Source organism: Melospiza melodia, chromosome 5 (genome assembly GCF_035770615.1).
Source record: "Melospiza melodia melodia isolate bMelMel2 chromosome 5, bMelMel2.pri, whole genome shotgun sequence".
NCBI lineage: Eukaryota > Metazoa > Chordata > Aves > Passeriformes > Passerellidae > Melospiza > Melospiza melodia.
Genome location: NC_086198.1, coordinates 72,742,324 through 72,755,867, shown reverse-complemented (window position 1 = coordinate 72,755,867; position 13,544 = coordinate 72,742,324). Strand labels below are relative to the sequence as shown.

General features: G+C 34.0%; 1 protein-coding gene across 5 annotated transcripts in view; it reads right to left on the bottom strand.

Annotated features, from left to right (window-relative positions):
* ATP8A1 (ATPase phospholipid transporting 8A1) overlaps positions 1 to 13,544 on the bottom strand; it is a 100,604-nt gene that overhangs the window by 53,536 nt on the left and 33,524 nt on the right. For 4 of the 5 annotated variants that reach the window (XM_063157355.1, XM_063157354.1, XM_063157358.1 and 1 more), the window contains 8 exons: positions 12,467 to 12,555; positions 11,885 to 11,929; positions 9,237 to 9,309; positions 8,529 to 8,634; positions 7,246 to 7,328; positions 7,018 to 7,067; positions 2,423 to 2,492; positions 1,357 to 1,441 (listed from right to left, as the gene is read on the bottom strand). In XM_063157355.1, coding sequence (XP_063013425.1) covers positions 1,357 to 1,441; positions 2,423 to 2,492; positions 7,018 to 7,067; positions 7,246 to 7,328; positions 8,529 to 8,634; positions 9,237 to 9,309; positions 11,885 to 11,929; positions 12,467 to 12,555 — 601 coding nt within the window. The remainder of the gene's footprint in view (positions 1 to 1,356; positions 1,442 to 2,422; positions 2,493 to 7,017; positions 7,068 to 7,245; positions 7,329 to 8,528; positions 8,635 to 9,236; positions 9,310 to 11,884; positions 11,930 to 12,466; positions 12,556 to 13,544) is intronic. The other variant, XM_063157357.1, reaches the window with a different exon arrangement.

Below are 13,544 nucleotides of genomic sequence, written 5' to 3'. Positions count from 1 at the left end.
AGTAACTTTTTCTAGGCTAACTCTGGTTAAGCCTTTCTAGAACCCCAGAGTGTGTCTGAGGGTTTGGGCTATACCCTCAGTCAAATTGTTTTGAGTATAGTTCTGCTTTCAACTTTATTGTAAAATTTATTCTAACTTTTTTACCTTAAGATTCTTTAAGACCAACCAAATACTTCCTGCAGAGATGTTGATATGAAAAACTAACAATAGAAACAGATCTGTGACTTGTTTCTGCTGTCACTGGTAGAACCAAGAGACTGAAGCTGCTTAATACACTAGCCAAAACTGTGAATTCCATGATAAACCAGAAGACAAAACCTAGAGAAGTCATATGCATGACAAAAAAAATGACCTTTCATGATAACATGAGTATCTGGCCAGAGATCAGTTAACAAAACATAAGCACTGCTTTTTAGTTTTCTTCCCAGAGTAAGTTTATTTTTAAGTCACATTAAAGATAATTTTAATGTTCTAGTAGCAGTGTATTAGAAAAACAAAGAAGTAGAAACTCTGCAGTTCAGATACCCATAACTCTTATGATTCTCCTTCCAACTCCTCTGTACCAACTCACTGATAAATTGTAATACTATGATACTGCACAGTACAACACTATAATCCTCTTGAGATACTAAGGGGGAACGGCATGGAACATCTAGGAGCTATGCAGAAACATTTCTACATTCTGCTTTTCTCATCACATCTGTACTGTGAAATCCAATACAATTAAATAAATAACTGTCTGCTTGTATCAATCATCTTAATTTCACAGTCTTTTAAATTTTACTTACTATTCCTACTTCACAAACCCTCACAGAGAGGTTCCCCACCTCCAGCAACTGTTTTGTAAAAGCGATTATTAAAACTGCAGACACCAAAACAAATCATATGGACACTGGCAATCCCCCTTATTTGGACTGGTGACAGAAACAATACAGCTGAAAGCTACCTTAAAAGCACTACACTCACAATTTCCAACCATCTTTACTTTGGCTATTTCTTCCTGTGTGCCCATCCCTACAGCATCACTGGGTATGGGACATGAAAGCAGCCATGGGAAATGAGATCTTCACAGAAACAATGTGCTATGTGTTTGCTCTCTGGAAAAATATGTTTTGGTTAAAAGATTCTACTGTATACTCTGTGGGTGTGTGGCTTGTTTTTTAGGGTTTTTTAAAGCATGAACTTATTACTAAAATTGCTTGGGAAGAAGAAGACTTTTCTTAAGGAGACATTGCTAAAACAGAAATTTCAAACATAACATGAGTAAAACACTACAGCAAGACAAAATTTAAAAAACGGGAATTTGAGCAGTAACTGAATTTAATATTTATTTTTATACTGAATAATATCACTCACCTTCTGTAGCAAACTGCTCTAGATGTTTTAGGGTAATTTCTTTGTATTTTGAACTTTCAGCAAGACGGTCATAAATTACAGTATCCTATAAAAGAAATAAATATAGCTCAGAACACTTTAATAGAAAAAGGATTTCTGTTTTGGGTAGACAATACAAATCATGTAGGAAAAAGGCTGAAAAATGGAAATGTATTATTTAAGCATCAAAAATTAATAGACATAATCTTATTTCAAAAGTTAAAGGACTTCTTAATCCTCATATTTTCTAAATTTACAAAGTCTGCTGTAATGCAGTGTTTTTCTTCTACATTTTTGGATGTTACTTCCCCTTATTTTGAAATGTGCCATAATGCTGCCCACAAAGCAAAATCAGTGCTTCATAACTGTCATTCTCAGATTTTTTGTAGCCAGCTTAATACATGGAATATTAACAACAGGTTTGGGGTTTTTTTTCCCCTAGAGATGGCCAGAAATGGACATTTATATTTAAAAAACTTCCTTTCCTTAAACCATTCTGGAACTGGATTTCAACCCCTTCCTCCTCAAACTTGACTCGACATACAGTCTGAGAACTAATGAGCAACTCTCCATTCCCGTATGCATTATGATAAGGATACCTTCTACAGGTCCTGCTTTGGGAAAATTTACTTCTGTGTAATATCAATGGCTGGCTAACACTCCCATCTAGCCAGTTCTGCTAGATTACTATCTCTATCTAGTGATCCATGCCCAGCTCCTCCAGCAAGTAGTTAATACATGCTCATCCATTTTCTAGGGAGTACAGAAGGAAGCAATTATTATTAGGAAGCATAAAGGTATTAGTCCAGTACAAAGAGTAGGATGAACAGGGCTGTCATACCTTCATAGGCAGTTAGTAAGAAAGGATATTAACCAGTTCATCACATTGAACAGCTACATAGCAAAACAATGTAAATTGAAAGAGGAACATCAACATTACTTCCCCTACATTTTCAATGTTTTGACTCCAGTTATTACAATCTTTTGCTTTTTTATTTTTATTGGTAGGATATATTCTTTGTTACAGTAAAAAAAGAATAAAACTCACAGCTCCTTTGCAGTAGAGTCTTAATTTCCCTGATGGTGTGCGAACTATTACTGACATTCTCTTCCTAGTGCTGAAAGAGAAATAAATTCTCTATATAAGGTGGTTCATAAATATAAGCATTTACCAATATTTTAATTAATAATATCAATATATATCTTACGTTACACAAAGAATAAAAGTCAGTGCTATCAATTCTGAATTATGCTCTCAGCTGACTGGGATGGAAAACAGTTTTAGTGCATACCAATTAAAATGAATGCTATTTTTCTGTGCATATTTCTGTAGGCCTTTTTCCCATTAAAAGGATATTAAGAATTTCCACCTTCATCTAAATAATGTATGACAAAAAAGCACCTTAAAGCACAAAGCACTTATCGTAAATATCATAAATAGATATTGTATCATGGACTGTTTCAGTTTTTTCTTCCTTCCTTCCCAGCCAGCCAGAATCACTCATACACTGTACTGTGCTGCAATCCTATTACTGTTATCCCAGAGTTTCATTTATCATGCAAAGTTTTCAGTATGCTAAGAGCTGGAAACGGGCTGGACTAATTTTAAGTACTCTCTGGCTCTCAGTTGTTAATAAAATCCAAGTTATTTTTTCTTTTTGTCCTCATAACTGAGGTAGAAATTGGAAGGAAACATGGAGAAGACTGTCACGGTCTGTTTTCTGTCTTCTTCCCTTTGAGGTTTGCCAACAAGCATTCTTTAGGTGCAAGATCATGTCCTGTCAAGACGTGTATTTATATCATAAGTCTTTCAAACTTCAACTTTATAAATAAATCTACAGAAACTATTTAGGGAGCAAAACACTTCTCATAGAACAATTCACAGTAAAACAGAGATGGAAATAAATGGTCCTTTAACAATTTTGGTTCCAGCTGGAACAGGATCCCATTTATACATCATCAAGGAGCATTATTGTATAAATGGTTCCTGAAGTTCAGACTCCCATGGAAAACATCCTTAATTGGAATGTGGACAAAGGTGAAGGAGAGAAATTTATAATTATAGATGAAGTAACAGGCTGAAGAGTGTCTTCAGGAGAACATTTTCTAATTTCTCCTGGGTGTGCACTCTGTTTCAAGTAAAAATTTCTGAAAGGTAATATTAAATGACATTGTTACTGTGAATACTGCACAAAAGCCCATACAAAGCCATTAACTACTGCAACTTCTTTTCCATTTCACCTCTAAACCTCAGATAAGTAGAATTCCAAAAAGCTTTAGACAGTGTCCAGTTGTGAATCTACTTAGACAACACTGGAGAAATAAGGATCATCTAAACTACAGTTAAGCTGCCTAAAATAAAAGCATGTCTCAGATCCACATTGATTCCAGCCAAGACTATCTAGCTTCTGCTACTTGAATTCATTACACTTGCCAGAATGTTCAATTCAGAAATAGTGAAGGAATTACAGTAGGTGAGGGGATGTATAAAACAATAATTTGATCTATTTACCCTTGACAGGTAAAAATTCAGCAGTTTTGTATTTGTCTTGCAATACCAGAAGATTGCAACCTTGAAGTCCTGTATGGAGTTGCATATAATTCTACTGAAGATGTATCAAAGAATAACCAATGACTTCCTGTAGCATTCTGAATTTTAGCTATACAGACAGACATTGAATCTTCACTGACATAGACTTTCTTAGTAAAACTGCAATAAAACTAATGACCAAGAGCTACTGTCAAGGACTTCTAACTTCTTAAAAACCTTTTTATGGCACTGACAGTTTTATTTCCTTTTCCTGGTGAACTACAGTAAGCCACTAAATTGCACTACTGCAAATAATTGTAATTGTGAGACCACTGTTTTGTTCTGCTTGTTCTCTATAGAAGCAACGTGAGCAGCCATAAAGATGACCTGGTTACAATGGGAAAAATACTGAACAGAGAATGTTTGCTTAAATAGTGACAGAGAAAATGCCTGGAAGCCTAGAAATTGGAGGCATCAATATGCACAAAACTTACCTAGAATTTTTTGTCTGGAAAAGGGAGAAATTAGGAATTGACAAAAATCTGGAAAAATAAAAATTTGTCTTGGAGAAAAGAACCCACCATCATGTACTGGCAGTCCCAAGTGAAATACAGAAATTAGAAGCATCTACTGATTGTTGAATGTGGTTGTGTCCTGCATTTCCTTATGTCTGTGTCCCACACAAATGACTTACCAGAGAGTCAGCCCCAACACAGAGCCTGTCTAAGAGTCAGCCCCAAGCAAATCATCCTCATCCTCATCCCCAAGCACACCCCCAAGGGGTGTGCTTGTATACATTCCTTTGCTAACACTAATTTTTAATAATGTGCAATTAAAAAGTAGGTAAAAAAGCCCCCATGTCCTTGTGTGCTATGGAATCCTGCAAACCCACTGTTGGGATCCCTATGGACCTGCAGGCTGGGTAACCCCTTGGGCGGTTACTAAGATGCAGAATAGCTGGTAATTCCCAAGGAGTTGCAGTGGAATTATAAATAGACAGAAGCATCTTAAAGAGACAGAAATACTTCCCTAAGCCACAAGATTTGCCAAGAAGCTCTTGGTAGGTCCAGTTACTCTACCACCTGACTTCACTTAGGATTAAACAACCACAGAAAACAAACACTGCTACAGAGGTTTTGGTACCTCTTCTGTCAGCCACTCACTCTTTTTTTACTTTTAGAAGTAAAGTCAAAAAATCAGTGTCTTCTGGAGCTTTCTGAATGGATGAGAGGAGGTAAGGCCCCAAATGCTCTAGGATGCCTTCTGTCTGCCCAGCACAACAGCTAAGAAAATGTGGATTACTCATGAAACCAATTACACAGGAGAGACTAATCAAGGCATGAATTACAGGTAAATACTGTAAATACAGGAAAACACTCTCTTTTCACAGGCACAAGTGTAATCACTGAAAAAAGAGAATATCAGAAGTGACAAGTCTACTAAGTATTCCTACAAATTCTACTTCTGTAAGATGCTTCTCTGTAAGACTGGAGTATCAAATCTTGATGCTATTGCACTCTACCTGCAGAAGAGTCTTAATTGGTGAGGAATTTATTGGCATTTTTTCTGGGAAAAACTTGGAACACCTGCAAACTCTTAACAGTTTATTCAAAACAGATTACTTCTCTGAAGGTACATGCTCCTACCCACACAAATAGTGTTGCTTTTGCTTTGGAGACAAAATTTCTCTTGCTGTGGAACACGGGTGACCTCTAGTGCTTCCAACAAGTCAATTCCAAGCACAGCTAAATACTGCAGAATATCAAAAACATCTATAAAAACTAAATACTTAACAAAATTCTGGGATCACTATCCACCAAAAATCTTATGCCTCCGAAGGCTGAGATTTAAAAGCAATTCTCGCACCTCCATAAAGTATCACAATTTAAATTACAATTTTAGACTTATGCAGAAGCTTTTAAAAAATCGATGAAATCAAGACATAGATCAAAACCAGAAACAAAGTAGCAATCATTACAAGAAAAATAAAATGCAAGCAATGCCTGAAAAAAAAAATGAAATCATGACACAAATCTAAAAAAATTCCCCTATGTCCCCTACAATATAAGAAACCCCATTAATTGCAAACAGACGTAAAAATACATTCAAAACGATAAAAATTACTTTCTTTCACTGTTTCATACTATTATTGCTATTACTATAACTATAGGCAACTAACTCTGATTTCACACAATTTATCTTCAGTCTGTCTTTCATGCGTTGGATTGTTTTATTTTTTCTCCTTTTTTGTTTTTTTTTTGGTTTTGTTTTGTTTTTAGCTAAGCTTAAGGGAAATATAATACGACAGGAAGGAAAACAACAATCACTTCCCACAGGTACAATTATGAGTAATCATTTTAAGAAGAAAAGGAACTTCCTCTACATGCAAATGTCTTCCTTATCCTGTGCCAAAGTAAGCAATAGGCCTACACAAACATTTAGAACACAGGCAGCATGCACAGATACAACATAAACAGCTCTGGATAAGAATCAAAACTGCATCCATATTTCTTATGAGTAAATTTATAACTCCAAGAATTTTACCATAAAATTTTTACTGAAAGCAAAAGATGTGATAAATTCATATCCCAAGTAAGCCAACTGGTCAACTACTGCAGCAATGCTGCTCAGAAGATATTGAATCTCAGTCTAGAGTACTTAAGCCGTAATTATACAAGTATATTTAAGGTCAAATGCAAAATTTATTTTAGCAGCAATGATAAATACACTTATTTTTTGATAAATCATATGGTGTCAGGGTTTTCAGAAATACATTTTGAAGTTTGAACACTTTCCTATATTATTTTCCACAGATTTTTTTAAGTTTTGATATCAAAGTTTTTTTTAATCTTTGAGCAAAGGCAAAAGTGAAAAATATAAGTCATAATGTAGACAACAAGAAAAAAAAGAGCCTCCTAAAATTTTTACAGTAAACCAGGCAGTGTAATCTTAATCATGTACTCTGGTCTGTCTATAGTGCCTTTACATATTACACAGATAGAAGCTACATAACCTGCAAACTTTACCTGGAAAAATATAAAAAATGTAAGCATTTTTATCCATGAGAGAAGTGTCTAATTATTTTCACAAAAAGACACCAAGTACAAATTTACCTTGTAAATTCCAGGACATTTAGCAGTTCATATCTCTCTTCCTGTCCCAACTGAAGAATAAAAAAAACAAACCAGAGGGTAAGAATTCAAAAAAAAAAGTCAAGCAAAAGAACCAAAACCAATCAAACAACATATCAATACTAATGTATCATAATGCAGTTATTCAGATTATTTAAACTAAAACATAAGCAAATGCAGTAAATTATAATGTTATTCCAAAGTACTTACAGACTCAATGATTACTGAGTCAGGTGTCCTTCCAGTGAATACAAAACGAAGATTCCTGGCTGCTCTGACCAATGCTCCTTCATCTGCAGCAAGTTCAATAGTTATTTTACAGATGTACAAGAAAACTGTTAATCATGATTTAATCAACACAATCCGGGGGCTTTTCTACTTTTCACTTCCTTTTTCCTTTATGGATTTTAAGATTAAATGTGGTGCTGGAAAGAACTCCTTGTTTCTGCTGTGAAAACTGATGAAATGAGTTAACAGTTTAGAGAAAATAAGCCCTGAAAGGAACACACCTCTCAGCTCAGTAATGAGAGCACCCTCTTCAAAGCACCTAGGTTAGCACCTTCCCCAGGTTACTGTTCAATGCTTTTTGTTTAAGTTCTGGTTTGGAAGAGAAGAGTGGTAAGTCATTGCTGTAAATAACAGATAACTTCAATGTGTACACTCAAGAAATCAGCAACCACATCTGCAACAGACATCAGCTGTCTCCAAGTGGCTCAGGATATCAGAATGGAGTCTGCTTGCAATGCCCAGTGAAACAGTGCCATGACCCAGTGAACTTCATTTATGGCACTACCTCTGCCCTTTTCTTTTAGTTGTTGAAGGCCAGGATTCACAGAGCCAGCCACCTAGAAGCTGGGGAGCCCAGGAAGAACCTCTACACTTGAGGTAATTTTTCCCATCATAAATTGTAATATATTAGCTCAGCAGGGCTGAGCATATTTTAATCATTCTGCCTTGCTTAATCATTTCCTGAATTTAAAAACTGTCTATGAACCACAATAGGCTTGAAATAGACCTTTTGCACAATAATCTTTTCTCAGTCTTTAATAGAATTTATCACAACTTCTATCCTATTAGAAATATTTCTGTTTTGATTACACAGTCTCTGTTTTAAATCAGTATCATGGTTACCAAGTACAGAATAGGCTTCTAGAATGAGCAAGGACATCAATTTGTGTCCTGATTTGATTTTATTTACTTCTGAGCACTTCCTTTAGAACTCCACAGCAATCTGACAACACCATAGCAGTGCTGCATAGTTACTGATTCTTTGCCCTTACATAATCCACGTAACATTCAAATGTATTTTCTAACGAAAATTTTAAAAAGTCTTAATCCTTTTTTAAATAACTGATTTTAGCTGATACCAATTAGTTTTTGAGGGATAAGTCTGGGGTTTTTTTAATTTTGGAAGATTCTTCAAAAACAATAAACTGAGTAAAATCTGCTTGTTGAGTTGACAGAATATGTTCACTGAATTATTTGAGTCTCACCTGGAGATGCTGCTTGATATATAATTTTATCACCTTCTCTTTCTGGAACTGCTGTATGACACACTGCCATCATTGTCAAGAACTCACATATTATAGGTGCAGTTGGCTAAGAAAAAAAATAGGTCACAGTGTGATTCATCATTTAAGCAATAAACAACTAAAATGTAATAATAGATATAGACAAATAATAGCCCAGAAAAAATTAATGAAAGGTACCTCTTTTCTTTAAATACAATCTGTAAGCTAATTTCAGCATGCACATACTTACCTATATACTGCTCTACTTACATACTGGTTATATAAATAAAATTTAGTGGCATTTGCTACCATAACAATCAAAATTAGATAACCAGAAACATGGAACAGTTCAAATAATTACTTTTTAGGGAAGGTAAGTATGAATGATGTATTGAAAGAATTTTACTTTATTCACAGAAGTCTCTTTGGATGTTGTAATTTTTACTAAAAAATAGTCTCTTCTACTTTTGTCTAGTACTGTATTTGACAACACTTCTTGAGAACTTTTAGAAAGATGTAGCAAACAAAAATCACATGGAAAATGTTGCAAGATCAGACTGCTTTAAAGATGAATATATCAGGCACTTCAAAACGTTAAAAGTGGAAATGATTTAAAATTATTTAGTCAAAAGAGGGGTAAAGAGACATATAAGTAGAATAGTTGATGACAATTGATTCTATTTAACTTACATGGTTGTTCTGAAGATTATCCAGTAATGATACGTCACTAAATGTTTTTTCTTCTACATTTTGTGGGCCTTGCCTAGAAATAATTGAATAAAAAAGAGATCACTCTTAGCATGATTTTAACAGTTTATATACAAATCATCCAAACACAAGTTTTGGGCTATAACTGCTACAATAAAGGCTGCAATCATGTATTGTGAGAAAAAGAATTGAAAAGATACTTGTCTCACATTTCCAAAGTTTGTTTAATTTAAAGAAACCTTGGTTTATACAAATATGCTTAAATCCAGCAAAGTTTTTCTGCAGAATTTAGGTAATGAAGGATGAAGTAAAAATATATCCACAATGTAAAACTGAGGCTTCTTGTCTTCTGGTCTCTAGAATGAGATTATAAAAGGGGCACAAAAAATATACAGGCCCAAAGAGATCACAGTTCATCAAGAAATTAGCATTTTTAGGGTAAGTTTCTAAATGTCTGTAGAAAAGCAAGTCTGGAATCTGAAAGAGGTAAACAAATGAGTTCAGACATCAGAAAAGTCTGCATGCAGAGAATTTGCTTTTTATTGCTTATGATCAAAAAGGAATATATGAAATGGAAAGATAAGGAAGACATAACAACAGTGGTGAAGTATGGACTTAAGAGATGCAAGGAGGAGATGGTTCTATAGAAGTCATAGACTAGCATCTCCCAAATTCCACAAATATTCTGGCTGAATGTGAGAGCTCAAATATGTAGATACTTCTAGGAACATTTGTTACTGCAGCTGACTACAGCTACAGTCTTAATGCTACAGCCTAAGTATTAAGACAATCTAGATGACTTTGAATTTAGTAAAATAAAAACTGCTTAAATGTGAATCCAGTTGAAGGAACTTTTTTCTCATTTACTTTGGATTACATAATCTTACAAAGAATAAATATATTTGGTGATTTAAGTTGAAGAATAACCAAAGACACAAAGGCAGTCTAAAGATTCTCTATGTAAAACCAACAGTGAGCTGTTTTAGTCCTGCAGTAACTACTGTGGAGGAATACAAATTGCAGAATCTCCTCTGTACCACCATGTAAGGAGTACTTTTTCTAACTTTGTAATTATAGCAAAAGATTTGAAGTATGCTTCTTCACCAAGACTTCTTTTCTGAATGTAAAGCAAATAGATCTTGAGGTGCCAAATACTAACATCTTCAGACACATTATATTTGTTCAGAGTCTAAGCTTTAAGCTTTGTTTGCTTAAAGCTTTCTGATATAAATTTTCTGGATTCTCAGTGCTAAAATACAGAAAAATATTTGCAGGTGTAAGTTTTAACGAAGTAGAAATCAATTCTTTCTAATACAAAAAAAAGATACAGAAGATTTGGGATTTAGTATATTAGTCATGTTAGGGCTAGAAATGTTACTGGCACAAAGAGATTTTATTAATTGCATTAGATTTACACACCAAGAAATTTCAAATATCATTTTTTAAAGTATTTCTAATATATTCTTTGCCTATAAGGTTTGGATTCATTTTTTTTAAAAACCACTGTTCGAATATCAGTTTATCCATTTCAGATGTCTTCATAAAGATATTTATGTGAAGAAATATTTATTCAAAACCAGTCTTTTTTCATTAATGGTTTATAAGCAAGCATGCTTCATTTCATGTAAGCACTGCCTTGTTTTAATGAAATTCCTTGTATGCAGTTAAGTAAACTTATGTATCTTTAGGAAACATTTTCCTTCTACATCAAATGATATTCAGGTCAGGTAAGATTCTGGGTTATGCATGTGTACTACATTTTATGTGTTGCAGGAGGAAATTTTCTGGCTTTGTTTTTTTTTTTTTTTCTATCTAAACAAAGAATTATTAATTCTAATTTAGTCATGATTTTTTTTTCCTTCAAATGTTTTCAACAAAAGATGACAACACGTTCCAATTTTGTGTTCCAAGTCTTGTTGTCACTTTCAACAAATAAAATAAAGATAATTTAAAGACTGTAAACAACTTTTTTTTCTGTGATGTATCTGAGTTTATTTTGAATGGTATTGCAAATATTTAGTGTAAGGAAGTATGATGAAGAAGCACAAGGCTCATGTAGATGACAGCAGAAAGGAAGCCAGGACTTTTCTTTCCTGAAGTCCTCATTAAGACATTAATGTTAGTCCCAAGTGTATTTGGGTGCTCTAATCTCAGTTCCAGTTAAGAACTATGCAGTGCTAATATTCTAAAACTATCTGGAGGAAGTAAAATAGCAACAATAACATCACATATTTTTCACTCTCAAATATGGATTTTTTCTAAACATAGTATTGATTATTACTAACATATTACTGACTACCAGTAGAAAAATGTGATTAAAGTTAACATAGTACCAGATATATAATAAAAGACAAAACTTTCTCTCCAATAAGTAGTTCTGAATTGCACCAAGACTTTCAGTATAGCGACTGCACTATATTTCAGGGATCCACCTAGAGATTCTATTCCAGAGTCAGAATTTGAATGGCATAACTTTGTGTAAAATGGTCAGTCTGTGTGAATTCAATGCTGAATTAACTTCTGAGCAGTAACATATCTCACATGCAGTTCCATCTCTAAATATACTGCTCAGTATTTTTAAACCTGAATCTTCAAGAAACAGCAGAAGCTAAACGATTTTTAGAGCTTACCAATCATCTGAAGGAACACTATAATCCTCAGGCTCAGGGCAATGGCTGCACAAGAAGCAAGGAAAAAACAGAACAGGGACAGGAGAAAGAATCACAAATGCTAAAAAATTGGATCATGTGTTAAAAAGAAGTAGTTAGTTAATAAAACAAAATTACCAAAAAACCCTGCTTTGCAGCTATTTTGCTAGTGCCTAGATTGCAATGAAAATTGCAAAAATACGGTCTTTCTATTAGACTTCATAAACTCTAACAAACCAAGTTTTTGCAAGTCTCCTTCAGGCTTTTCTTTGTTACAACATTAAACAGGGTAAACGATGGCAAAACCATGCATATTGAAGATATTGAAGCTGCCTTACAGCAGAAAGCCTGTGATATCTCAACTTTATTTTTGTTCCTCTTTGCAAAAAGAGACTTCGTGACAGAAGTGATCCTGTCTCTTATGAGTAATATTTTATAGTCACAAAAAGCTGACTGAGTTGTAGATATTTTCAGATGTAAGTTTATTTTAACTACAGTATTAATGTATGAGCACATATGGACAGGCAGAGGCACACAGATGAATAAATACATAAAAATACCTACCCATATGCAATTCCTGCTACTGTACACTTCTTAAATTGCATGACATTGCATGTCAGGGTACCCGTTTTGTCAGAAAATATATATTTGACCTAAATGAACGACAAAATCCATTATGCATCCACATTCAGCAGTTAGTGACATATCTAGTACAATTCATGACTATCAACATTTGAAATATTTTTACCTGTTCTGCAATTTTAACAGTTTATAGGAAAAAATCCAACAACAAAATCAATACATAAACATGGCAGATACACAGCCTTCATACCCACTTCCAAAGAAATCAATCAACTGAGATGTCAGGAAACTTAAGCTTTCTTCAGTACACATTGGTGTAATTAACCATCCCTCACTCTACATTTTGCTGAAGTGCAAGAAACTTGTGAAGACCATTGAATTTGCCAGTAAAACATTAAACTTTGGACAGAAAGCAATACGCTAAGTAAGGTATCTACATATGCATTTCTGAGCCAATCTTCTTGACATAGAAATATCTTCTTAAAGCCAAAATGTTAGTAAAAGCACAACAGCTCAGAAATGCCAAATTACAGGAAAAGGAGAAATAAATTCCTTTCTACCTACTCTACATCTTCTATTCCCCTGGCATTATAAACCCTTCTGTTCCAGAAACTACTAGGTAGAGCATTTTAAAATTCAAAGCTGAAGTACATAAACCTGTGATATTTTAAAGTTTTGTTTAAACCTAATCTTATGAAAAAAGTTAATATATGAAGGAATGAGGTTGTCTGCGACAAATCAAAAGTTCTATGAGTCACAGGTAAACTTCAATTCATTAAATTTTACTTCTAATTTAAAAAAAAAATCCAAGAATTCTTAATTAGGAATTAACTACATTATACCTGGGACTAATAAAGCTATGTATAGTAAAAATGTTTCTGAGGAACTATGCCTTAGTAAAATCAGCAGTAATAAAGAATCTTTCTGTGTCAGGTTTATGCTGCAAATTGTATATTTTTTTTCTGTGTGGGCACAATGGGAAAGTGGGAATTGCAGCTAAAAAAAGTCAACCTTTTTTCCCAACACAAGTTTTGCCTTTCTTAAAACCTGAAGATCTGTT